The sequence below is a fragment of the Balaenoptera musculus genome, chromosome 8 (assembly GCF_009873245.2).
Source record: "Balaenoptera musculus isolate JJ_BM4_2016_0621 chromosome 8, mBalMus1.pri.v3, whole genome shotgun sequence".
Taxonomy (NCBI): Eukaryota; Metazoa; Chordata; class Mammalia; order Artiodactyla; family Balaenopteridae; genus Balaenoptera; species Balaenoptera musculus.
Window position 1 is genome coordinate 101,302,816 of NC_045792.1, and position 26,261 is coordinate 101,329,076.

General features: G+C 53.0%; 1 protein-coding gene across 6 annotated transcripts; it reads right to left on the reverse strand.

Moving 5' to 3' along the window:
* Positions 1 to 1,642: 1,642 nt before the first annotated feature.
* On the reverse strand, positions 1,643 to 23,974 carry SLC22A8 (solute carrier family 22 member 8). Of its 6 annotated transcripts, none has more exons than XM_036862278.1 (11): positions 23,852 to 23,974; positions 22,806 to 23,165; positions 10,094 to 10,197; positions 9,409 to 9,563; positions 8,748 to 8,916; positions 6,478 to 6,601; positions 6,151 to 6,266; positions 4,981 to 5,195; positions 4,161 to 4,269; positions 3,817 to 4,020; positions 1,643 to 3,738 (listed from the first exon to the last, which is right to left on the reverse strand). In XM_036862278.1, exons 2-11 carry the CDS (start codon positions 23,139 to 23,141, stop codon positions 3,639 to 3,641), a joined length of 1,632 nt encoding a protein of 543 aa, XP_036718173.1. In that variant the 5' UTR covers positions 23,142 to 23,165; positions 23,852 to 23,974; the 3' UTR covers positions 1,643 to 3,638. The 6 variants fall into 6 exon arrangements, with proteins under 6 accessions (XP_036718173.1, XP_036718175.1, XP_036718176.1 ...); XM_036862280.1 differs by having other exon boundaries at positions 22,806 to 22,893; positions 23,852 to 23,966; XM_036862281.1 differs by having other exon boundaries at positions 9,199 to 9,563; positions 22,806 to 22,893; positions 23,852 to 23,964.
* Positions 23,975 to 26,261: the final 2,287 nt, after the last annotated feature.

Here is a 26,261-nt window from a genome sequence, read left to right on the forward strand (position 1 = left end):
TCCAGATGGGGAGTTGGGAATGGCCAGAGGAATGGCGTATATGGGGGGGGGTCAGTACATCCTGACACCAGCATCCTAGGTCACTAGGAGTCCTGAACATGTGACTAGGAGCTGCTTTCCTGGGCATCTTCCCTTACCTTCCTGTGTGTCTTTGCAGTAAATCCCCGGATACAGCACAGGAACAGCTAGGACATCCTGGGAGCCACCCTGAATTCTGGACAACTGAAAGATGGGGATGGGGTGAGAGAGCCAGTGTTCTTCACTGAGCCCAATTCTTCTCCCTGCAGGTTGAGACCCACTCAAGCCAAGGGGAGACGTTGGTGGTCCCATTGTCAGCTGACCCTAAGTCAAATGTTGTGGAGGTGGGATGGGGAGAAGTCAGGTGCCAGGCAGGGATGAAGGGCAGGCATAATAGGAGCTGTTGCAGTCTAGGAACCGAAAGAAGTGAAATGCGGCTAGATTTCAGGGTGCAAGGTAGAGGGTGTGAAAAACTGAAGCCATTGGGGCAGGTTGGGGCCTGATCATGATGGGCCTTGTAACAGAGTTTAGACTTCATCCCGCTGGGACGTTACCAAAAAATTGAAACGTGGGGGCAATATGATTTACTTCACGTTTATTAAGCGCTCTCTCACAAATATCTAAGTACAGACTTGAGAGCAATTAGCTCCGTGGCTGATAATTGAAGCCCTGCTGTGTGTCTGAGTTGTCCAGTATCGTAGCCACTAGCTACTACTGGGCGCCTGAATTGAGCTAATCCTAATGGAGATATGCTGTTAGGGTAAAATACATATGGATTTTGAAGACTCAGTATGAATTAAAGGCTATAAAATATCTCATTGATAACTTTTCTATTGATTACATGTTGAAATGGTAATATATGGATATATTGGGTTAAATAAAAATATTATTATAGTATTAAAATTAATTTCATCTTTTTAATAGCTACTAGGAATTTTTAAATTACACAAGTGGCTTGCATTATATTTTCACTGGACATTGCTGGTAAAGAATCCTAGAGGAAGAGGTCCTAGGAAGAGTTTTGAGAGATGATCATTAAGAGCTGATAAAGGAATTGCTTTTGGAATTGTTTGGTTATAAGGAACAGAAACACTTGAGTTTATCTTTGAAAAAAAGGAGTTTATTCAGAGAATTCAAAATAGTTGATAGAACCCAGGGGCAGAATGTGCATCCAGGGATAAGAGGGAATTAGGACCTGGAATCCATTAAGAATCAATGCAGGGACTTCCCTGGTGGCGCAGTGGTTAAGAATCTGCCTGCCAATGCAGGGGACATGGGTTCGAGCCCTGGTCGGGGAAGATCCCACATGCTGCAGAGCAACTCAGCCCGTGCGCCACAACTACTGAGCCTGCGCTCGAGAGGCCGCGAACCACAACTACTGAGCCCGCGTGCTGCAACTACTGAAGCCCACGTGCCTAGAGCCCATGCTCCGCAGCAAGAGAAGCTACCGCAATGGGAAGGCTGCGCATCGCAATGAAGAGTATTCCCTGCTCGCCACAACTAGAGAAAGCCCGCACACAGCAACAAAGACCCAACACAGCCAAAAATAAATTAAAAAAAAAAAATGCAAATGGTCTCACCATTTGTTTATCTGTTTATCTGAGCCCATGTCTTTTTTTTTTTCCCCCCTCTGTGCACCTGCTTCATTCTTTCTCTGCAACTGATTTTCTCTGCTCTACTTTTATCTGGGCCAGCCCACCTTCATGCTAACTTGCCTTCTCAGGACAAGAAACAAGAGATGTACTAGAACCTCCATGACCCAGATTCCAGCCAGGAGGGAACGTGTGATTAATGAGATTTGGATCTGAAGTGCCCTCTGGTCCAGTCAATCATGACCAGAGGTGCAGGGTCATGTTAACTGTTCAGTTAGCAGGTTCTGGGAAATGTAGACCCTTGAGGAAGGTGTGGGTGCAGGACAAAGTGACCACTGTAGCATTTACAGGAAACCCCAAAGGAGACTGAGAAGGAGCAGCCAGAGTGTGGGAGGGAGCTGTAAGCACGTGGCATCTCAGAAACCAAGGAAGGAGGCCATGACCGATAGAATGAAATCTGCTGTGAGGTCAAGTAAGACAAGGGATGACAAGTGACCTATGGATTTGGCACAGGGGTTGATGAGTGTTGTTGGTGAAAACAATTTCAGAGAAGGGTGGGAGCCAGTGCGCAGTTTGGATGAGGTTAGAGAGTGGAGGCAGGGGAGGCAGACAGGAGCTTTGTGAAGTTTGGCTGTGAAGTGGAGAAAGAGACAGTGTGGCCCTGGAGGGAGGCGTGGCCACCAAGGAAGGTTGGTTGGTTGGTTTGTGTTAAGATAGGAGAGCCTTGGGCTTATTTAACTGGTGATGCAAAGGAGCCAGGAGAGAGGGAAAGGGAAGAGACCCAAGGAGACGGCAGATGGCTGCTAGTGGGAGAGGCTGGATGCAGAGCCCCAATGGGAGGACTGGACTTTCTGTTGTGATTGGGGGAAACTTGGGAAACATGGTGGCAGACGTCGACAATGTTCAGTTACGGTTGCAGTTTTCTCAGTTAAATAGGAGGCAAAGCTGCCTGGTGGGCGCAGGGTTGGGACATGGATCAGAGACTTGGGGTGAGCAGGGAGAAGGAGGTCGGGATTGGAGGAGCCCTGGCTTCCATCTGCAGCCACTCTGGGCTTATCTAGTCAAGTGCTCACATGCATGACGGGACATGTAGATACACACGTGGTATTTCCAAGGACAGGACTTGCTATAGACGGCTTTGTGACCCCCAATGTGATGGTACTAGGAGGTGGGGCCTTTGGGAGGTAATTAGGGTTGGATGAGGTCATGAGGGTGGGGCCCTCATGATGGGATTAGTGCCCTTAAAAGAAGAGAAACCAGAAAGCTCTATTCATCTCTCTCCGGCCATGTGAGACACAGTGAGAAGGTATCTGACCATCTGCAAGCCAGGAAGGGGGCCCCCACCAGGAAGTGAGTCTGCCAGCACCTTGATCTTGGACTTCTCAGCCTCCCAACTGTGGGGAAGAAATTGTTTAAGTGATTCTGTCTGTGGCATGTTGTTACAGCAGTCCGAGTCGACTAATACAGGCTTGGCGTATACACACGTCAGTGTGCTCACGCTGGACACACGTGTTCACATCAGCCCAGCTTGCATGTACCTGTGTGCCCGTACCTGTATATCCATGCCAGTGTGGATGGGCAGATACGCATGCTCACACGTCCATACCAGGCCCTGCCCCCTTTCCCACCCCTGTTCCTGAGCAGCATGGCTTGAGTTCTTCACTGCTGTTTATTGAAACCTCCCATTGAAGAAAGGGGTGGGAGCAAGAAGGGGAAGGGAGTGGGAACAATGGGAGAAGTGGTCAGTGGGGAAGGGCTGGACAGAAGAATGGCAGGGCCTGGGCTGCAGGGAGGGTGAGGGCAAGGTGGGGTGTGCGAAGGCCCGTGGCCAAACTTCTGAACTGGCCAGGGCTGGGTTGGGGAGCTCCGGTGGTGGTGGAGATACCTCCACCAAGCTCTCAGAAGACTGTGTCCTAGGAACATAGATGCACCCAGGGCCCTCCCCAAGGTGCCTGCGGAGCCCAGAGACAGGCAAGGACCTGGCTGGGATTAGTCTCTGGAGGGCAGGGAAAGGAGGGTCTGTTGCCTTCAGTTGGGGCCCAGGCCCAGTTCACAAGGCTGCAGAGGGATCCTCTGGGATGCGTTTTCTGCTTCTGGCTTCTGCTTTGGCTCCTTTGCCTGCAGGGACCTAGGGAAAGAGAGCTCAGGAAAAGCCCTGGCCTTCCCCAAGGAGTAGGACTGGTGGGGCCAGAAACAGGGGACTGACCAGTTTTCTAAGTCTTCAACGGTCTCTGGCAAGGGCCGATTGAGCGTCTCAGGCAGGAAGAGGGCTGCACTGCCTCCCAGGAGGGCGATGGTCCCGAAGATGACATTGGGGATGAAGGGCTTCAGCTCCCCGGTGATTTTCACCAGTGGGGCCGTCATGCTTCCCACGCGGGTCCACAGGTTATTTATGCCCATACCTGTTTGCCTGGGAGAGTTCAGAGCAGAGATTGGCAGCCTGTGTGTGGGTTCTCAAAGAACAGCTCTGGGACCCCTGGACAGGGGCCACAATCCCACCTGCCCCTGTATCCTTTGGCTGGGCCGCTTCCAGGCCCAGCACCTACCTACCGGATGACTGTGGGGTATAGCTCGCTCGTGTAGAGGAAGAGGCAGCTGAAGGAGCTGGACAAGCATCCCTTCCCAAACACAGCCAGTACTGTCCTCAGGGTCAACAGGTCTGCAGAGGGAAGAAAACGCAGTAGACCTCGGGGCTCAGGAGCCCCTGAGTGTTCTCACTCCTCAGAGACCTTGTCTCCCTTTTTGCTTTGGCTGCCGGACAGCTCAGATCCAAACTTAAAGCTGAGTAATAGCCCCTCTGCTATTCCCAGTGCTTCGCAGGCTTGTGTCCTGCTGCATTTGGGTTTTTCCCTGGCTCTGATTCCCTATTCTCATATTTTGTTGTATCTGTTTTTGTCCTAAAATATCTCCAGTTCCTTTGGAAGGATATAGGTGTATCAACACCCAAACATCTATATAAAGTAAAAGTGGCTTTTCCAAGGTCATGTTGGAGTAGGTTGTGGGGTGTTCCTTGAGCACTGGACTCTGATGTTTCCCCATCCAAGCTTGTCTTCTGCAGCGATGTCACCCAGGCCACACCCAAATCCCGAGCAATTCCTCTCACTGTGTAGACACCACCATACTTTGCCCTGAGTCAGATCTGAAAAAGGATCTTTGATATCATCTAGCCCACCTGTGTTATTTTCTAGACGAGAAACCTGAGCCCCAGAGAGTACAGGGAGCTGCTCGAGGTAACACAGTGAATTAGAGGCAGACTCAGCAGATCTGGAGTCCCTGGAACCCCACTTCCCAGCCTGTGAGGCCCACAGACACATTGGTCTCACGGGTCAGCCTCTTTCGGAGGGCTCTGGGGGTAGCCCCAGCTTCTCACCCGAAGGCACAAAGATGAGAGACAGGATGCAGCTTCCTGCCAGGAGTAGAACAACGGCCTCCGTGGTGTGCCGGCCCAGATAGCTTATGGAGACCATAGTGATGAACTTGGCTGGGACGTCAACCCCACCAAAGATGAGCTGGAGAACATAGAGGTCGACGCCGAATTCCTCCACACCCATAGCCAAACTATAGTAGGCAAAACCGGTGGAAAACCTGAGGGTCAGAGAGTGATTGATTAGGACCCACAGCCAGGTGGGGGCCTCTCCCCATACTGCTCATTGGGTCACCAGGATGATGAATAGTTTCATTTCTTGTCCCAACTGCAACAGATTGATAGGGGCTGCTTCAGTGCTGTTTTGAGGCCTCTGAGATTGTGTCTGGGCTCAGTGAGAGAGTGCGGGGATTGATTGGTTATGTCTGACATGGACATGGTCTAGGGTATGGTGACAAAGTGCCATATAATTGATTCCAGAGAATATCGGTCCTGGAGGGACTCTTGGAGACCAAAGGAGGCAGTAAACAATCTCTCTTTGTTGGGTAATGGTTTAACATTCAGATGGGGGAGGTGAAAGTCCCCAGGGCTGCACACGTGGGTCAGATGCCTCCCCTCCCCCTCTCAGAATTGTGGGATCCCTTTTGAAGAGTTCCTGGATATACTGAATCCTTTTCACATGGGGATGGCCAGGATGAGAAGGGCGTTAGAACCAGGTCACGGAAAGGGCTTTGAAGGAGATGTGGGATGTCGGGCAAAAGAGAAGACTTAGAAGAATCACAATTTCTGTCGTTAAATCTTGAAGCCCTAAGGGCCAGGCTTGTTCTGCGGGGTCCCAGAGGGCAGAGCTGGACCAGTGGGGGGCAGGGACAGAGAGGCACAGCTCACATGGTAGGGATGTGAGCTGGCGAAGGTGTTTGGAGCATTTGCCCTGTGGGTGAGGTGGGTGTGACCCCAGAAGGAAGCAGACCCTTACGGCTGGACCTGGGTGTGGGGCAGGGATGCCAGAGATTTCTGGGGTTGGGGCTGGACTGCGGCAGCCCTGAGGAGGGGATCCCTTGACTCTTCTTGCAGGTATTTTAGGCCTTGCCCTTAGGTAAGCCTGCCAGAAGCCTTGTTCATGACCCCTGCTTGGCAGGGGTGCTAGGGTGTGGGCAGGGAGGGGTGGTGGGTTACCAGGCCAGGGAAAGACAGAAGGTCACACGGCGCAGGATGGGTGTCCGGAACAGGTCAGCTATGCTGTGCTTGGCCTTGGCCAGGGTGATCTCCTTCTGCAGGTTGAGTTTGATCTCCTTGGGGCAGAGGAAGGGGAGGGGTCTATTAGCGAGCAGCTGGTGGGCAGAGGAAGAAGAGAGGGAGGTGCAGGCCTGGTGCCTTTAGAAAAGCTTGCTTAGGGCATCAGATGTAAGCTTGTGAGCAGGGGAAACAGAGGCAAGAGGAGGGGACAGTCCAAGAGCAGAGCCCAGGTTCGTGCCCCAGACTACAATCCCTCTGGGTCTCTACCTCCAGGCTAAGTTTTTCTCCTTCCTCCTTCTTGCCATTGAAGGCTGCCACCTGCCGGAATGTCTTCAGGGCCTTGGAGGACCTTCCAGACAGGATCATCCAACGTATGGACTCTGGCAGCCACCTGGGGGCCAGAATCAAGTCACAGTGGCTCCCAACCCCCCACCTCCCAACACCAGAAGTTCTTCTGAGAGGCTGGAAAAAGGTCAAGAGCCAGGGCCAAAGGCTAGGAGGACCAGAAACCCGAGCTGCCTTATTGCAGGTTTCATGGAATTTAAACTTGGTCAAGCTCTGCACCTGGGCTGCCTGCAGCCGGCACAAATTCCAGAGATCTCTTCTTCCCTTTCCAGAAGAGCCTTTCCCCTGCCCCCGACCCTGGGCAGCTTGTTATCCTTGGGTGTTGTTCTTAGCTAGGAGCCTCGGGCCCTAGGCCAAGGCAGGTGGGGCCTGGGGAAGGGTTGGCATGCTCGAGGCTGGACAGCTGGAGGGTCCTGCACGTCCACGTCCCCAGCCGTCCTTGGGCCGAATTCCAGGTCCTGGGTGAAGGGGGGCAGGGCTGCAGTCCCAGGGCAGCTTAGGAAGGGGGCTAAGTTTAGGGTTGTGGTCTAGGGAATGGGTCCGAGGACCCTTTGATTCTCCCTGCAAAAAGCCAACTCTGCTGGGTCGGGGGACGGTTTGCAAGTGCAACATGGGGCCTTGGGGTTGACAAGTGTGTGGCCAACCTCACCCTCCCCCACCCTTGGGCTGTGCTTTTGGGGTTGGTTCACCCCTGAGCAAACCCTGAGGGTCACAAAGTGAAGGGAAATGGAGGAGGCAGAGGTGTGGGGAGAAAGGAGGGATGCTTGGAAAAGTCTGGTCCCAGGTGGGGTCCGTCCTGGCTGTGGACCCCACAGGCACCCAGGACCTGGCTCCAATGAGACCCTCAAGGGAGTGGACGCGGGTCACCTGGCCTCAGACCTTTGGTCCTGCTGGTAGTGGCAGCTTCCTGGGCCCATTGCTACCTGCCCTTCTGGCCTTGCGGTCTTATTTCTGCCCTGACAGTCTTCTCAGCCTGTGCCTACCAAGATGATGGGTGATTTCCTCCCAAATCCCATAGCCAGGGCCTGGATTCCATCCTCCTCTCCCTGAGAATAATGACAACAGTGGCTTCCAATTAGTGAGCCTTCCTGTGGACCAGGCACATGTAACTCTGGGAGACAGGCACCGGTATCTCCATCTTGCCTAGAAAAATCTTGAGGCTCAGAGTGGGTGAAGCTTGTCCCAAGTCACACAATGAAGGGGTCTGCTGACCATCTGCCCTTATTTTGCCTCCCAACTCTCGGCTCCCATCCTAGGCTGTGGACATGCCAAACTCCACTCTGGACTCTCTGACCATCTCTCTCACTGCAAGATTGCCCGTCCCCTTGGGAGCTTATTCTCATTTTCAAATGGAGGCCCCATTCCAGTCCTGCGTCTTTTTGTGTAACCTTGGAGGATTGCTTCACCTCTCTCATCCTCGGTTTCCTCATCTGTAAAATGGGAATACTAATGTCCCCTTCACACAGAGATGCCGTAAGCGTTGGTATGATGTGGGTTGATGCCCAGAACAGGGCCTTGCACATAGTAAGTGCTGGATAAAGGATCCGCCAGGACTTCATTTCTGCTCCGGAGCTTCTTCATGATTTCCTGTTCTTTGGGCCCAGCTATCAACTACCACCTACAGATTGGCTTCCTGTCTTCCACATGTCCTCACTCGGGGTCTCTGCCCCAGACCCCTTGATTCTCCCAGGTTCTCAGGTTGGAGCTTTCCTTTCCTTTATACCTCAAATCCAGAAGTCCCCACACTCTGAGGATTTCTCCTTCAAAATGCCCCTCAGACTCATCCCCCAGGCTCCTCCTGCCCACACGGTCACTTCCCTTTGTCTCTCGTCCCCACCCACTTGGGTTTGTCCTTCTGTGTGATTAGGTCACGAATGGAAGTTTGGTCAGGCCTCTCAGCACCCCGGGCACCTTCAGAGGCGTTCTCTGTCCCTCCACGTGAAACCGAGGCCTCTCTGGCTTTCTGTGCTCTTCACAGTCTAACCCGAACCCCCCCACTGCCCCCCCCCAGCCGAGCGCTCCCTCCCGTGGCATGCCCCGGTGTGTGGTTCCTCCTCCCTGGAATGCCCTTCCTGACTCTGGGATGGGGTGTCTCGGGACAGACAGAGTCAGCCAGCCTGGTCAGGCCTGGGCTCCTCCTGTTTGATCCCGGTGGCTCTAAGGAGGGGGCTGAAGAAGAGAGGGTCACATACCAGGACAAGAGGAAGAAGGCGAAGAAGGGAATGGACACGGTTAACTGGAGCCAGCGCCACTGGGGGATGGCGTAGGCCAGGCCAGGCAGAATGAACTGGCCACTGGTGTAGAAGTAACCGAGTGAAATCGACTTGATGGCCCGCATCCGAGTGGACACCCACTCGACACCTGCAGGAGGAACCCAAGGACCAGATTAAGACCCTACTGGGTGGTGGGCACCTCCTGAGAAGGGGCACCAGCTCCTGCCCCTCCGTTGGCTACTCGATCTGACCCTGATCCTAAGGTTTCATCGCCCCCATTTTAGAGATGCGGCGACTGAGGCTCAAGAAGGTAGGACTCAAACATCGGTGTGACTGACTCCCAAGCCTGCAGTCTTGACTGCCTCTCCAGTGGCAGGTGACTTCCCTTGTTTTACCTACTTGTGTGTATGGGCTGAACGAGATCATGCACCTGGCAGATGCCAGGCCCGGGGTGGGTCCTCAGTATTGAAGCTGCTGCTATTATGCTTGTTGTTATGTTCAGAGGGGGCCTCTGGGGTTCCGAGAGGGGCAGCGCCTTGCTTGACCAGGGTCGCCCGGTGCCTGTGGCTGAGCCACACTCTTGGCTTCGGGCTGGTGCTCCCCAAACTCCTGGTCCCCGTCCCCTCCCCCTGTGGCTCACTCAAGATCGTGGTGCTCAGGGTGATGCCTGAGATGCCGCAGCCACACAGGAAGCGGAAGACGCTGTAGATGGGGAGGGTGGGGCTGAAAGCTGCGCCTGAGCCACTGGCTGCCAGCAGCAGGTAGCTGCAGGTCAGGATGGGCTTGCGGCCAAACCTGCAGCTCGAAAAAGAAGAAGAGGGTAGTTAGCTGCTGTGAGTGACTCTGCAGGCCTCGGGGCAAAGGGCTGGACCCTCCACCTCCCAAAGGCCAGGCAGGGTGTTGTACTCCCTCCCCAGACAGAGCCTTGCTGGTAATTGCTTTTTTTTGTTGACAAGTTTGCAGTTCGAAGTTTGAGTTAATGAGTGATCTCCTCCACCCCCAGCTTAGCTACCTGAGCAGGGGTCAAAGGACCACTCCTCTCCAAGCCGTTCATCACCCACCTCCATGGCCATGCAGCCACTACTGTGTCTGAAAACCTTGAGGCCGTTGCCCCAGGTCTGGGGAGGCTGGAAGACTCAAGCTGTAGGGCTTTTGGGGGCTACAGGGAGAAGGCTGTGGCCCCGAAAGGGGCTGGCCACACAGCAAGGACCATCTCTCCCCCCTCCCCCAGCTCTTTGCCTCTCTGGGGGTGCATGGGTGGAATGGAGAGGGGCGGGGGGGTCTCCGTGGGTTGTGCCTCCCCTGGCGAGGCCCCCGCGTCTCACCTGTCAGACAGGTCTCCCAGCACGAGCCCCCCAATCAGTATGCCCGCCATGAAGATAGACTGGGCCATCTCCTTCAGCTTGTTCGAGTTGCACACCAGGTCCCACTGCGCAGGAGAGAGGGAGAGCCACCCGGCCACCCGGCCACCCGGCTCAGTCCAGCCCAGCCTCTCAGCCGCGCTCAGCCTGTGCCCCCATGTGTGTACTCCCTCTCCCAGCACCCGCGCTTGGCTTCCCTGAGCCTGGCCCTTACTCCCGGTGCCGTTTCCCCCTTCAGGCTGGCCTGGGGCTCCCTGGGTCCCTGCCCTGTGGTTCTGTGATGACAACATCCCTTCAGCACACGTGGCCTGCCATATGGCTTCCGAAGTCTGCTCAGCTGTCACAGCCAGGTCTGTCTTCGAGCTCCTCCAGGCTCACCTGCGTCCTGAGGTTACCTGTGTGTCTGTTCCCCAACTTCACTTGTGCAAGGCTGGTCCCTCTGCTTGCACCCCCCTCTCCTCCAGGGGACATTCCTGCTGCCACCTCCCTCCATCCCACACCTTCAGCCTCTCTCCTGACTCCTCCCCATCATCGTTTGCTTGTGTTCCAGTCTCTCCACTTAAAGCCTCTTTCCCTTCCACATTTGCTTCATTTCTCTCTTCCCTTCAAAGCCAGATCTCTGGAACAAGGAACCATCCTGGCTGTTCACCCCGTCCTCGTGTCCCACTCATTTCCCGAGTCTGCCCCCACCTCTCCATTGAACTCTGCTCCCCAAACCCAATGGAACCTTCTGTTTCCTGACCTGACTTCCCTTCAGCCGCCGTGACCCCGCTGACCTCTACCCTCTCCGGTCTTCCTCCTTTCCCTCCCTCTCTGGTCTTCTTTCTCTCTATCCTTTAAAGTTCCCAGGCCTCTTCTTGGATCTTCCTCTTTTATTCACTTTCCCCAGGAAATGCCACCTGCTCCTATGGCTTCAATGACTATTTTATGGTGAAGACTCCAAATCCCTCTCTTTAGCCCAAACTTTCTTCTGGCCTTGAGACCCATCGATTCAGCAGCCTACTTGAAATCTCCCCCTGGAGGGTGTCTTTTGGGCATCTCAGAGTCAACGAGACTTGCCACCCTCTCCCTGTAAGGTCTGAATCACAGTGACTGGCGGCCCCTTTTTTGACTCCTTCCTCTCCCATGTTACAATCACTTCTCCTCCAGTTTCTAACTTTTTAATATTTCTTTCTTTCTTTTTATCTGGCCGCCGCTAGCGGCCACGTGGGATCTTACTTCCCCAAACAGGGATCGAACCCATGCCCCTGCAGTGGAAGCATGGAGTCTTAACCACTGGACCACTAGGGAAGTCCTTTAATATTTCTTGAATCTGGATTCTTCTATTCCACTGCTGCTATCTTAGTTGCAGGCCTCATCCTCTTATGCTTGGATTAAGAATAACAGCCAATATTCAGTAGAAATAAAAGCAATGGGACCTAATGAAACTTACAGGCTTTTGCACAGCAAAGGAAACCATAAACAAAATGAAAAGAAAACCTATGGCCTGGGAGAAAATATTTGCAAATGATGAGACCGACAAGGGCTTAATTTCCAAAATTTACAAACAGCTCATGCAACTCAAAAACAAAAAACAAACAACCCCATCGAAAAATGGGCAGAGACCTAAAGAGACATTTCTCCAAAGAAGAAATACGGATGGCCAACAGGCATATGAAAAGATGCTCAATGTCCCAAATTATTAGAGAAATGCAAATCAAAACTACAATGAGGTATCACCCCACATCAGTCAGAATGGCCATCATTAAAAAGTCTACAAATAACAAATGCTGGAAAGGGTGTGGAGAAATGGGAACCCTCCTACACTGTTGGTGGGAATGTGAATTCGTGCAGTCACTATGGGAAACAGTATGAAGGGTCCCCAAAAAATAAAAATAGAGTTGCCATATGATCCAACAATCCCATGCCTGGGCATATATCTGGACAAAACTATAATTAAAAAAGATACATGCACCCCTATGTTCATAGCAGCACTGTTCACAATAGCCAAGACATGGAAACAACCTAAATGTCCATTGACGCATGAATGGATAAAGAAAATGTGGTACATATATACAGTGGAATACTACTCAGCTGTAAAAAAGAATGAAATAATGCCATTTGCGGCAACATGGATAGACCTAGAGATTATCATACTAAGTGAAGTAAGTCAGAAAGAGAAAGACAAAATACCATATGATATCACTTATATGTGGGATCTAAAATATGACACAAATGAACTTATCTACGAAACAGAAACAGACTCACAGACATAGAGAACAGACTTGTGGTTGCCAAGCGGGAGGGGAGCAGGGGAGGGATGAATTGAGAGTTTGGTATTAGCAGATGCAAGCTACTATATATAGCATGGATAAAAAAACAAGGTCCTACTGTATAGCACAGGGAACTATATTCAATATCCTGTGATAAACCATAATGAAAAAAAATATGAAAAGAGTGTATATATGGGTAACTGAGTCACTTTGCTGTATAGCAGAAATTAACACAACATTGTAAATCTGCTATACGTCAATAAAATAAATCAAAAAAAAGGAATAACAGCCAATATTTATTGAGGGCTTACTCTGCACCAGGCATTGTTCTAAGTAAGCACTTTCCATGCCTTAATTTTTTCAATCATCATAGCAACCTTATGATGTAGAGATGCTGTCATCCTCATTTTACAGTTGAGGAAATTGAGCCCAGAGAGGATTATCGCAATAATCTTCTGACAGGTCTCCCAACCTTGGACCTCAGTCCTTCCTATCCATTCTTTCCCTGATAAGCTGAGTGGCTTTTCTGAAGCACCTCTCACATCAGCTTGCTGCCTTGCCTAAGGCACCCCCTGGCTTCCTCTTGCCCTCTGGGTAAAGACAAAGCTCTGTTAACACAGATTTATAAAGCCCTCAGGCTCGGCCCCTGCCCACCTGTCTGGCCTAATCTCCTGCTAATCTCCAACACGCACCCTTTGTCCAGTTGTCCTGATTACTTGTGTAATGAAGTGAAGAATCTCATTCACTGGAAATGCCTTACGAGAATGTTTTGGAAGCAAAACAGTGCGGGGAAGAAATCACACGCCCAGGGAGCTCTTTCTGCTTTCCTCCCCGGGGAAGTGAGGGGGATTGGGCAAGGGGGAAGCCTCCAGGTCCTCCAGCTTACTCACAGTGGCCCAGAGTGGCCAGCAAACCCAGGGCTCTATCTGGCTGGAAGGGAGCCTGCATGGTACATGTGTGGGGATGGGGGAGGGAAAAGAGTAAAGGAGGAAGTGAGGTGGTGTGAAAGGAGTGGGCCAGTGGGTGTCTAGAGAGACTTCCTGTACTGTGTAGCAAGCGCTGTAAAGGGACAGGCCATCCGGGAGCGAGATGGGGCCATGTAATTCTTGACAATGACGTGTGAGTGGAAGAAATGGATGCTGCTTCCACTTCATTTAAGTAGAGGGAATCCCTGGCCTGGACGTGCGTGCTTTCTCCCTTCCCGTTGGTTAGGAATTGTGATAACTAGAGCAACTCCGGAAGCCACGTGTTGAAGATGGCGGAGCTGCTGGGTGTCTCGGTCCCTGGATGACCTAGGAAAGGGGCTAGGAACACAGGAGCACGGCAAAGAGCATGGGACCAGATGTAGAGAGAACTGGAGAGATTTTTAAAGGCATCCTGGAATTTTGGGGGGAAAGGAAGATATTTTGAGGGATTTTTGGCAATGCTTTCCGTGTTAAGAAAACCTGTAGCTGAAGTCTCCATTCTTCAAGGTGTTGAGAGAGTGATTATGTTTCCTTTGACTCTGACTCCGTGCATAGGCCTGGCCACATGGGTCCATGGTTTGTAATCCGGTACACTAGAGATCCTACAAAAGCTTCAGGCTATTGTGTTCCTCTTTGCTTTTGTACTTGATATCTTCCCCTACTCTAGCAAGGTTGTCAGTCCTTCAAAGACATGTCAAGATCACTTACTCTGAGTGCCAGAAACATCTTTTCTGGCTGCCTGGCACAAGCAGCTAGTCAGTAAATAGTCGTGAAATGGATAAATGGCTGAGAAGCACATCCAGACTCCCAGCGTAATTCCTCATTTCTCCTTCCACACTCAGCATCCTGTTCTTACCTCTAAGAGGACACATTACATAGCATGCTACCTGCCTATTTGCTTTGTCCATCTCTCCTGTATTCCGTAACCTCACCGAGGGGGAGACGTCTCATTTGACTCTTTATCCCTAGCAGCTAGCAGAATAGTTGGTGCACAGGAAATGTTAATTGTTTGTCCAATGACTAATTAATGGGGTTGCTATACATATTTAACTGATGAGGCCCAGAGAGGAAGAGGTAACCAGCTGACTGGAGGGAATCGGTCACTCAGCTTCTATCTAGCCCATGGCATGGTCTGGGTTGACCTCTTGTCTATCAGCTTTTGGCAGCTCCACAGAGAGTTCCGGCTCCCAATATCCTATCCAACGTTCTTGGCCTTCTTTTTTCCTTTCTTGGAATGTTTACTTCCTTAGGGAGCTGGGTTCAGGAAGGGAAGAACAGGAAGCCCACTGCCATGTCTTCCTGAGTGATGACATACCAGGAAGGTGGTGGGGGAGAAAGAGAGGGCTTACTATGCTCAGGAGCAAGCTTTGCAAATGATGCCATAATAATCCTATGAAGTGGGTACTATTATTATCTCCATTTTACAGACAAAGAACCTGAGGCTCAGAGGGTAAATAACTTGCCCAAGCACAGCTTGGTTCATTTCAAGGCAGAGACTCAAACTCAGGTCTTCTGGACCCCCAACTAGTGCTCTTGACCATGGCTCCCTGATGTGTGCTTTGCTCTGAGTCCTGAGCTGCCAGAGGGAAGGCTCAGCCCACGGGAGCTGTAGCCATGCGTCACTATAAGACACAAGTGCAGGATGGGCTGGAGTCATGGTCAAGGAGGCAGCCAAGGCCAGAGCCAAGTGGGCTGATCTGATGTCAGGCCCAAAGGGTGAGGGACAGGCTCAGGAGCTGTAGCAGCAGCAAAATCATAGGCCAGGAGGCCCCTCAGAGGGCAGAGAAGAAGGCGTGACATAAAAGGTCAGGGCAAGCCATGTGCGATCAAGGATGCGGACCCTGCTCCGCGCGTGTGTGTGTGGTGTGTGTGTGTGTGTGTATTTGTGTGCGGTGTGTGTGTGGTGTGTATGTGTGTGTGTGGTTGTGTGTGTGATGTGTGTGCGTGTGTGTGGTGTGTATGTGTGTGTGTGGTGTGTGTGTGTGTGGTGTGTGTGTGTGTGTGTGGTGTGTGTGTATGTGTGTGTGGTGTGTGTGTGGGGTGTGTGTGTGTGTGTGTGGTGTGTGTGTATGTGTGTGTGTGTATGTGTGTGTGGTGTGTGTGTGGTGTGTGTGTGTGTGTGTGGTGTGTGTGGGGTGTGTGTGTGTGTGTGGTGTGTGTGTGTGGTGTGTGGGTGTGTGTGTGTGGTGTGTGTGTGTGTGTGGGGGGTGTGTGTGTGGGTGTGTGTGTGGGTGTGTATAGGCTGACTCTGCCAGGGGACCCCACACATGGTCCATACTCCTCCAGAGCAAGGACAAGGGAACAGACTTCCTAGATTTGGGGCCTTTTAGATCCAGTTTAGAACTTGGGGAGAATTGCTATGCCTCTGTCTACTCTCGGACCTCTGATGGAACCAAGGCTGGGGCACAATGGCCAGAGACCAGGTACCTGGGAAGCCTCAAAGGGCATGAGTCTCTAGCTCTGCCACTTAGTAGCTGTGAGTTCCTGGGCCAGTTGCTTAACCTCTCTGTGGCTCAGTCTCTTTATCTGTAGAATGGGGGTAATACTAATACCTGCTTCTCAAGATTGTAAATAAAATAGGGAATGAAGAGCACCCAGCACTATACCTGGCAAACAGTCGGCACTCTATGTGATAGCTGTTTTATTATTATTGTCACATGTCATTGTAAGGCCCTGTGCTCACAGGGACATGTGATTGCAGTAGAAGGGGCATGATTCTGGAGTCAGGACCCCCATCCCCTCTCCTACAACACTTGATTTCACCATCATGGCTGAGAGAGCCACCCTCTGGATCTGAACCCAGTGTATTCCTCTGTAAAAAGGGGGCAACATTCACAGTGGCCATAAAGAAGATTCGCAGGGTGGTGAAAGAAGGAATGCAAAGCACAGCCCAGGGCCCTGCACACAGTAGATGTTCACGCTGACCCTAGAGAGCCAAGGGATGGCCCCCGCCTCCGCCTGCCCGGATTACAGCTTCCTAGGTGAGGGCTGCCACGGGGGGGTCAGGCTGGCCCAGACACATGGCTGAGCTGGGGCCCCTGGTCATTACGCAGGAGTCAAATTGGAGGCTAGGAAAGGGGAGATGATAGGAGGGGTGCCCAGGGCAGGGTCCAGGGGTGAGCAAGTAGGGGGTGATGCAGGAGCTCAGCTGGAGACAAGAGGTGGACAGATGGTCTGGGAGGTGGGCAGCCTGGGGATTTGGGGGTGAGCGTGGAGGGAGACCAGACACTCGGCAGGGGGAAACTTCCAGGGTGGAGACCCACTTCTGGGAGGACCACTGAGTGGGTTCTCTGCTTCTCCAGCGGCTGACTTGGGGCCTCCAGGGACCTGTGTGGGAGACAGGATTTCTGTGGCCCTGGAGAACAGGACGGGAAAGGCTCAAGGCCCAGAGAGGACTCACAGGGGCCTCAGAGGGGAGGGCCTGCTCATCCAAGGCCAGGCCCGGGCCTTCGAGGGTTGTGTAGGGTTGGGTTTCCGGAGCCCCCAGACTGAGCTGGGCCCCCACAGGCTGTGCTCTGTGGTGTGGAAGCTGTGGGCTCCTCTCCAGGGAATCAGAGTCCACAGTCCTCACTCCTCACACTTTCCAGACTTAAAAGAAAGGCCTTTGTTTCCTCTTAATGTCCTGGTAAAGCTCCTTCTGAAAAATTCCTACCTTGTCTCTGCTGAACCCAGAGAAGGAATGTGTGGTCACCTCTGCCAGCAAAGCTTATGGGATCAGAAGGGGAGGGAAACTCCCCGTGCTCCTGGCTGGACCCAGCGCAAGTCATCCCACCCTCGCTCCTCTGCAGGGAAGGTCCTTATTATCCCATTCTACAGATGAGGGGACTGAGGTGGGGGAGGGAGATGACTCACCAGGTCCCTGGCTGTGGGGGGTGGGGAGCTGGGCCCTGTGTGCTGGCCTGTGCTGGGTTGGGGGTGAAGTGAGACAAAGCCCTGCGGCCTGGGTGAGCCGGGAAGAGCTGTGACAGCTGATTCTCCTTTTAACCGGGAGTCCCCCTACTCTTCTGGGGGGACTAACCCCCTACTTCTCAGGACATCTCTATTAATCATGACCACCATAACAGCAACAGTGGGCAGCAAACATTAGTTGAACACCTTGTAGGTGCCAGGCCCTGTGCTAATGCTGGGCCTTGCATTATCTCTTTTAATGGTCACACTTGTTCTCTTACCCCATTTACAGATGAGGAAACTGAGACTTCTGGGGTTTGTACATCGCTGTTCCCCCCCAGTAAACGGGCAGAGTCAGAATGTGAACTCTTGCTGAATGAACATATGGACACCAAGGGGGGAAAACTGCGGTGGGGTGGGGATGGTGGTGTGCTGACTTGGGCGATTGGGATTGACATGTATACACTGATGTGTATAAAATTGATGCCTAATAAGAACCTGCAGTATAAACAAACAAACAAACAAAACAACTAATACTAAACTTCATTGTGTTATTTATATGGAAATATGTTAATATAAATGTTTCAGACATTACATGAAATTTCTAAAACTCTTATATTTGTATTTATATGGAAATATGGATGGAAATATGTTAATATAAATGTTTCGGACATTACATGAAATTTCTACAAATCTTATATTTGTATTTGTATGGAAATATGTTAATATAAATGTTTCAGACATTAAAAAAAAAAAAAAAAAGAATGTGAACTCTGCTGCTTGGCCCTGGCTCATGGTGGCACACTGTCCACGTGGGAGATGGCTCCTTGCCTACTAACCAGGGTCACCTGGACTGAGCTGGTTGCCAGGTGCTGTCTTCCTCATCACCATCCTTCCCCCCAGGGCCGGCACACCCAGGTCCCTGCCTCCACGCCAGAGACACACCCCTAGGTGAGCCAGCCCTGTCTTACCTCCACCCCCTGAGGGACCGGAACCCCACCCCACCCCAAGTGATGGAGCATGGATTTGCCACGGCTTGAACCACAAACAGAAAAGTCAGAGGGGGTTTGACCTTGCTGCGCTGCTAAGAGCACCTGGCTGGGTCTGGCCACTGACATTTCCCTGACTGGGTGAGGACCCTGATCAGGGGTTCTCATGGCTGAGAGTCCTCAGGGAGCCTGGGCCTGACCAGGACCCGACCTGGAGAAGGGGGCAGACCCCGAGGCCTGGTGAAACCCTGTGTTTATTTGGGATGTAGATTCACCTGGCCCCAACTGCTGGAATGGTGACTGGGTGATCAGCTGGCACAGATGTGAGCTGATGCTTGACCGGGTACGAGACCTGCAAGCTGGGCTTCCCTGGTGGCGCAGTGGTTAAGAATCCGCCTGCCAATGCAGGGGACACAGGTTTGATCCCTGGTCCGGGAAGATCCCACATGCCACGGAGCAACTAGGTCCGTGCGCCACAACTACTGAGCCTGCACTCCAGAGCCCGCGAGCCACAACTACTGAGCCCTTGTGCCACAAGTACTGAAGCCCATGCACCTAGAGCCTGTGCTCCGCAACAAGAGAAGCCACCGCCATGAGAAGCCTGCACACCACAACGAAGAGTAGCCCCTGCTCGCGGCAACTAGAGAAAGCCCACGCGCAGCAACGAAGACCCAACGCAGCCAAAAAAAAAAAGACCTGCAAGCTCTGCTCTTGGCCAGGCTCCCTGGAGCTCAAGGTGCACCCTGGAGGGGAAGACACTTCCCAGCAGTCAGCCCTGTCTGAGTCCCTCCTGCCGGGCTCTGAGGGCATATGGCCTTCATCCAGCATTAACTGAGCGCTTCCTAGAACCTAGCCCAGGATGCAGTGGTCGGGGGATGCAGTCCCAAGGAACACGGGGTGGGGAAGTGGGGGGAGGTGGCTCTGGAGCTCTGCTGCCTGGGTTTGACTCCCAGCTCCAGCATTTATAAGATATGGTGCCTTGGGCCACTAACCTGTACCTTGGTTTCCTCATCTGCAAAAATGACATAATATAGGTACTAACCTCAGAGAGTTGTTGTGAGGATTAAATGAGTTCATGTGAGCAAACTGATTAGGGCCGTCTGGCAAGGGGTTAGCACGCGGTAAGGGGTAGCGATGGTTATTATTTCATTGCTCCCTGTAGGATTTTTGTTTCCTCGTCTAGGTTCTGTATTCTGGAGGACATGGATGGTGGCTTTACCCCTTCTCTCTGTCTTCCAGGGACCGGATGTACAGCAAGTTGCCCACACACCTGGAAACTTATTTACAGATATTGGGGCATTTCCACTCCCCCCACCCCCCGCCCTGTTCCTTGCCCCTACATCCATTTGGTTCCCGAGTCCCAGAGGTTCTGACTCCCCAACCTCTCTGGTATTTATTCCGACTGCCCCTGCCGTCCGTCATCTTGGTCCTGGGTCCCTGTGGCAACCTGCTAACTGGTCTCCCAGCTGCTGGACCAAAATGCTCCACAAGCTACTCTCCGCCCTGCAGTTGAGGCAGGAGATAGATGGGCCCCAGGCTGAGCAGCTGGAGTTCGTCCCCTGTGGACAGATCCTCCAGAATAGCAGGAGGGAGGAGAACTGAGCCCTGTCCAGATAAGAGATAAAAGACTGCATATGCCTCATTCTTGAAGTCAAGGAGACCTTCCCAACTACACGTGCTCAGAAAGGCTCCTTGAAGGTCAACAACAGAGGGGGCGCCACTCCATGGTAAGCGACATCAACCTACCCACAGGCCTCTTTGCTCGAATCCATCCTGGCTAAGAGATGCGCGCGCACACGTGGGAGGACCCCGAGATAAACAAAATATGGACACAGAACCAGGCAAAGCAAGATGATTGGCCGAAGGAAACCCGGAAGAAATGCCCCATATAGGTGATTCAAACTACCACAAGGGTGCCACTCTCTCTCTGAGTCCGCCCACGTGTCTATCCACACGTACCCTTTTACCTCCTAATAAATACTTTACTTGTTTCACTACTTTCTGTCTTTGTGGGAATTCATTTCTACAAAGCCGAAGGGCCAGGGCCTTGTCAATGGCCACTGTCTAGTGGCCGGGATTCAGCACTCTCCCTGCTGTGGCCTGACTTCAGCCTCTGGCTGGGAATCGAAATCCCGCTTCAAGCCGCCGTAGGCCGAGGCCACCCGAGACCACGGTCCGAGTGCAGATCCTTAGAAGGTAATCTGAGTACGTCGCACTCCTGCTTAACACCATGCAATGGCTCCCTGTCACCTTCGAGACAGGGGCCAGTCCTTCGCCCCGGCGTCCACGCCAGGCCCTCCTGCTGGCCCTCCTCCTCCCTGTGTCCCTGACCTCCGCACCCCGCTGCCCACCTCTCCAGCCTCCCTCAGCCTCTTGCCGGCCTTACTGCTTTGCTCTCTTTATGCTTCTGTGACTGTGCGTCTGACTGCAGGCACACTGTCCCTTTCGCCCGGGGTGCGCTTGCCTGCGTCAGCCTGCCCCCTAACCCTGACCCCTCCTTCACACTCAGCTCAGGCTTTGCTGACTCCAGTGAGCCCTCCCGGTTTCCCCCGCCAGGCGGATTCCACGCCCCCTCCTCTGGGCTCCCAGGGCACCCTGAGTTTATAAAGCTCGTATCCATTCATTACACAAATATTGATTGCACAGAGCGCCTCCTCTGTGCCAGGCACTGTTCCAGCTGCTGGGGATAGAGCAAAGCAGCTGAAAACCCCTGCCCTGGGAAGCCTGCATACCCCACCACGCTGCTGGTGAGTTTCCTCACTAGAGGTGAGCACCTGGATGACAGGCAGGGCTCATGAGTTCTTTGACTCTGTGTCCTCAGTACTATGCGTGTAGCTGTCAATAAATGTTGGATGCTGGATGTATTTCAGGCACTGGGCTGGGTGCTGGGGAGAAAAAATGCATAGGACAGGGATGGAGTATCCGGGGCCATGAGAGTCAGCAGATGTGATGGTTAGGAGCACGGATCTGGGGCCAGGTGCCTGTGTTCAGATCCTGAATCTGCCTCTTACTAGTGGCGAGACCTTGAACAAGCTCCTTATCCTCTCTGTGCTTCAGTTTCCCCATCGCAACAATGGGCTTATCATACTAACTATCTTATAATGTTGTCAGGAAGGTTAAAAGGGTTAATATTTATTAAGCACTTAGGACAGTGCCTTGCGCGTAGTCAGTGCTTTATACAGAAATAAATACTCACTAGACAAATGAATAGCAATCATAGATTCTGAACATAGATAGTCCTGGATTCAAATCATTTCTCTGCCAGGTCCTAATCATATGTACTCCTGGGAAAGTCATTGAACCAGGCTGAGCCTCGGTTTCCTCATCTGAAGGTGCTAACAATACTTCCCTCACTGAGATGCCATCTCCAGGGATTCCAGGAGCCCACGCTCATAGTGTGCCCAGCACAGGACTGGCACCAGGTAAAGACGTTGAAATGCATCTCTTCTAAGGCGGCAAAAGCAAGATCCTGCCCTCGAGGGGCTCATGGTCCCCGAAGGGAGAATGAAAACATTGGCCTCTACTCACTGCTCACATGTCACCCCCTCCAGGAAGGCTCCCTAGAATCCCGTGGTCCCCCCACTCTTTTGTACTGCCATGAATGCTTGTCCCCCTGTGCCTAGTATGGACTTTTGCTTTAAACTCCAGCTCCGAAACTGACCAGCTGTGTGGCACTGGACCTTCACTTCCCTCCTCTGAGTCTTAGTTTTTTTTTTTTTTTTTTTTGAATGAAAAAGGAGATAAAATCACCTTCAACAGAATATCATTGTGGGAATCAAAGTGTGGGAGACAATGTCTGCCAGACACCAAGACGTGACTGGCTATTTGTGGATCCTCAATAAATGCCAATTCCCATTTCGTTCTCTTCATCTGACCATGGTCTCCAGGTCATTCGAGAGCCTGATTTAACTCTGTAACTCCTGGAGATGGTGGGTAAAAGAATCAGTGAATAAATGAGGGTGTGAATGAATGGGAGATGAACACAGAAGTGACTGCAGGAGCGGATGAGATATTTTCTGGGTCTGCTCAGGCATGTTCCAACCCTCACCTCTGTCCATCCCCTCCTGCACACACTGTCTCACCTTGAGACCTTTACACAAGATGGAATTTTCCTCCTTTTCCCCATTGCCTGGCTAACTCTTGCTGGATTCCCTTATCTCCGCCCAGGGTCACTTTTTAAAGGAAGCTTCCCCTGGCCCTTGCCCCCAGCCCAGGGGTAGGCTGTAGTCTAAGGTCACAACCTTAAGTACTTTGAAGTTGTAATTTGACATTTCTTTGTGTGGTCCTCTCATTAATTGATGTTACCCCTGCTAGGCGGTGGACCCCGTGGGAACAGGGACAGTGCATTTTTGTATCCCCAGAGTTTGGCGCTGCGCCTGGCATAGAAAGGGCTGTTTGCACTCTGAATGTGAAGAGACGGAACCTTTTGGTTGGTGCGTCTCTGCACCCAGGCCCTTCCTCTCTGCCTGCCCAGTGCCCTGTCCCTGGGTCCTTAGGGAGACTGGGCCCCAGCCTGCTCCCCTGTCCACGAGTGTGGGGTTGCTGCTGTAATCGGAGGGAGAGGGCTGGCCTCTGGGCATACCTCAGTCACAATGGAGTCCCTGGTGCTGACGTCGTAGGTCCAGCCATCCAGGCAGGGCTCGGTGGCCCCCTGGGTGTCATTGGGCAGGCTGGCGTTGGGTGGATATACAAAACGGAGGCACGGCTCAGGCTTCTCATTCGGGCCCATGGGGAGCACCCAGGGCCCCGCGGAGGCGTTGGGTGGCGGGCGACAGTGGTGGGCGGGGGTGGCCGCTGTGAAGATCTGCAGCAGGTTGTGGTTGGCCATGCTGAGGATCGGGAGGCCGAGCAGGACCGTGTGCAGGAACTGGAAGGGCCCTTTGCTGGCCACGCGGTCCACGAGCTCGGCGAAGGTCATGGCACCGGGCAAGATGAGCCAGAGCTACGGGTGGGGCACCAGGCCGGGGAGAGGGATGTGTGCATGGGGGTGAGGGGGGGCAGGTGGATGGGTGTGGAAGCACAAGCGGGGGGGTGTGCCCAGGTGTATGTGTAAGCCTGTGTATGTATAAGCGTGTGATACAGCCGTGCGTACCCACAGATTTGCGTGTAGATGAGGATGTACGCAACTGCGCATGCAGACGTGGGGTCACAGGTGTGGTGTGTGTTCACAGCAGTGTCTGCTGGGACGTGCACATTTAGGCTGGAGTGTAAGGGCACAGCTGTGTGAACGCGGGTGTGTCGCTGTGTGCGTGTGGGGACTTGTGGGTGTGAGTATGTGTTCAGCCAGGCTGGGCACATGCGCTGCAGGCGTGGGGCAGTGCAGGCAGGCCGCTGGGACCAAGGGGCCCCGTCTTGGACGTTGTCCCCACAGGATGGATGTCAGGAGTAAGTGGGCGAGGTCCCTGGTTGCCTTGAGCAGACACACAGGACTGGCAGGGCTCGGGGGCCTGCTGGGAAGGTCTCCCCAAGCCCAGCGCCTCCTGGTTTTGGCTGTCCCCTGGGGCAGGGTGCACCATACCAGGGCAGCAGAAAGGGGCCAAGCAGATCCCAGAGGGCATAAGGGACTCGGTCAGTTGCAGTGAGGAAGCAAGGCCCGGCCTTGGGGGCTTCCCAGGGGTCCCTCCTCACCTGGTAGCTGGGCCTGGCTCCTCCCTCCGGTGGGGTTGGTGGTCGATGTGTCTGAAACCCTTGCTCTGTCCCAGGGTCCGGCAGCTGCTGTAGTTTGGCAGCTCAGCTCCAGCAAGCTGTGTTTGTGCCTTCCCCAGGGGGGCTTATATAAGGCATAAGCTGTTTCCCAGGCTAATGTTTGACTTTCCTTTGGGGATTAATGACACTGGCAGGGCCAGGGCTGTGGACCCACTAAGCCCAGCTTTCCTCAAAGGGCTGCCTCAGCAAAGGCTGGTGTGGTGGCGTGCCTGAGCCTAGTGGGGCTGCTGGGGGGACAGAAGCCTAGGTGGTCTGGGCAGGGGCAGTCTGGGGAGGGGGTGGGGGGCTGGCTTGAGTCCTGAGGGCCCAGGGTCCTCTCTGAGCTGATGGTCTGAAGACTCGGAGCTGAGAAGAGCCAATCAGAGAAGTGCTGCTGCCTGTGAGTGGACAATACTCTCCAGGGCACCGACTTCCCCTGCCTGGTGCCTCTTGGTAGGGCACAGGAAATAGTAGGGCACGTCCAGGCCGAAAATGTCCCCTGTGTCTGTCCCTGAGGGCTCCGGGCTGTCACCCCCTGGGCCCCTGGGGCAGCCAGGGCTCCCCTGTCTGAGTCTCAGACCCAGGGGAACGCCCACGCCCCCTTCCATCCCCACGCGCAATGGATGGGCTCCTCTTCTGATCAACTGCTTCCCTTTAAGGAAAACTTGCAGTCCCTATGGTTCTGTTTTTTCCTCTGAATATTATTTTAATTATATAATAAACTGTTTCTCGCATAAAGTACAGGAAATACAAACAAGCCAAACAAAACAAAACTCCCCGTCTCACCTGACAGCCAACCCTGTGAGTGATCTGATGTATGTGCTTCCAGCCCTTTCCTCATGAGACCGCGATCTAAGTCCCCACTTTCTTTTTTTTTTTTTTTTAAATAAATGTATTCATTTTATTTATTTATTTTTGGCTGCGTTGGGTCTTTGTTGCTGTGCGCAGGCTTCCTCTAGTTGTGGCGAGCGGAGGCTACTCTTCCTTGTGTGGGCTTCTCATTGCCATGGCTTCTCTTGTTGCGGAGCACGGGCTCTAGGCGTGCAGGCTTCAGTAGTTGTGGCACGCGGGCTCAGTAGTTGTGGCGCACGGGCTTAGTTGCTCCGCGACATGTGGGATCTTCTGGGACCAGGGCTCGAACCCGTGTCTCCTGCATTGGCAAGCGGATTCTTAACCACTGCGCCACCAGGGAAGCCCCCTAAGCCCCCACTTTCTAGCAGCCAACGTGAGTCTCGTTTAACCCTCACAGCAGCCTTGTCATTACTATTCTAGCATTATCCTAGGAAATTGAGGTACAGAGAGGTTAAGTAACTTGCTCCTGGTTCCCCAGCCAGGAGGTGGCAGGGCAGGGGCAGTGTGGCTCTAAGCCCACTTCTGTCTCTTGGAGCCAACATTTCTTTTTTTATTTTTTATTTTTTTTAATAAATGTATTTATTTATTTATGGCTGCGGTGGGTTGCACGTGGGCTTTCTCTAGTTGCGGTGAGCAGGGGCCACTCTTCCTTGCGGTGCACGGGCTTCTCATTGTGGTGGCCTCTCTTGGTTTGGCATGTGGGCTCAGTAGTTGTGGCTCACGGGCTCTAGAGCGCAGGCTCAGTAGTTGTGACGCACAGGCTTAGTTGCTCTGCGGCATGTGGGATCCTCCTGGACCAGGGATCGAACCCATGTCCCCTGCATTGGCATGCGGATTCTTATCCACTGCGCCACCAGGGTATTCCCTTGGAGCCAACATTTCTGCAAAGTCCGTGGGGCACTGTGCTGCCTCTCCCTTAGCAAGGTCCCCTAGCCTGGCCTTCAGCATCACTCTTGCCTGCCTTCAGCTCTCGGGTTCTTCCTCCAGGAACCCTAGGAGCTGCCCCTCCTGCCTGCTCTGGGGGCTAAGAAGGAGCCCACCTAGGGCTCCCCTTCTCGGTTGGGGAGGGGGCTCCCCATTCTCTTCCTTGGCCCCCTTCTCCACCAAGGCAACATCCAGCTCCCTGGGCTCAGGCTGGGCTCCTCCCCCTGAAGTCTCCTCCAGCTCTTCCTCCCCTACCGGCCTCCCCAAGGGCAGGGTCAGCTGTAACCCGGGTCCAGCCCCTCCTCTCCGCTCCCCACCTGGGCCCAGCAGTAATTGATGTTCTTAAAGTGGCCCAAGGCAGGGCAAGATCCGGAGTCATCAAAGGAAGATTAAATTATGCTCCGAGGCAGCCAAGGGGTTGTTTTAGGAAGGTTTTCGACTGTGAAGCTTGCAGAGAGCTGGGCCCCCGCCCTGAGCCCCCCTGTTCTGGGCATTCGCCCTCTGTGAGATTTTCCGGTTCCTAATTGGGCCAGGGTTATCTGATTGTTCCTGTCCTAGTGGAATGTTGTTTAAAGGA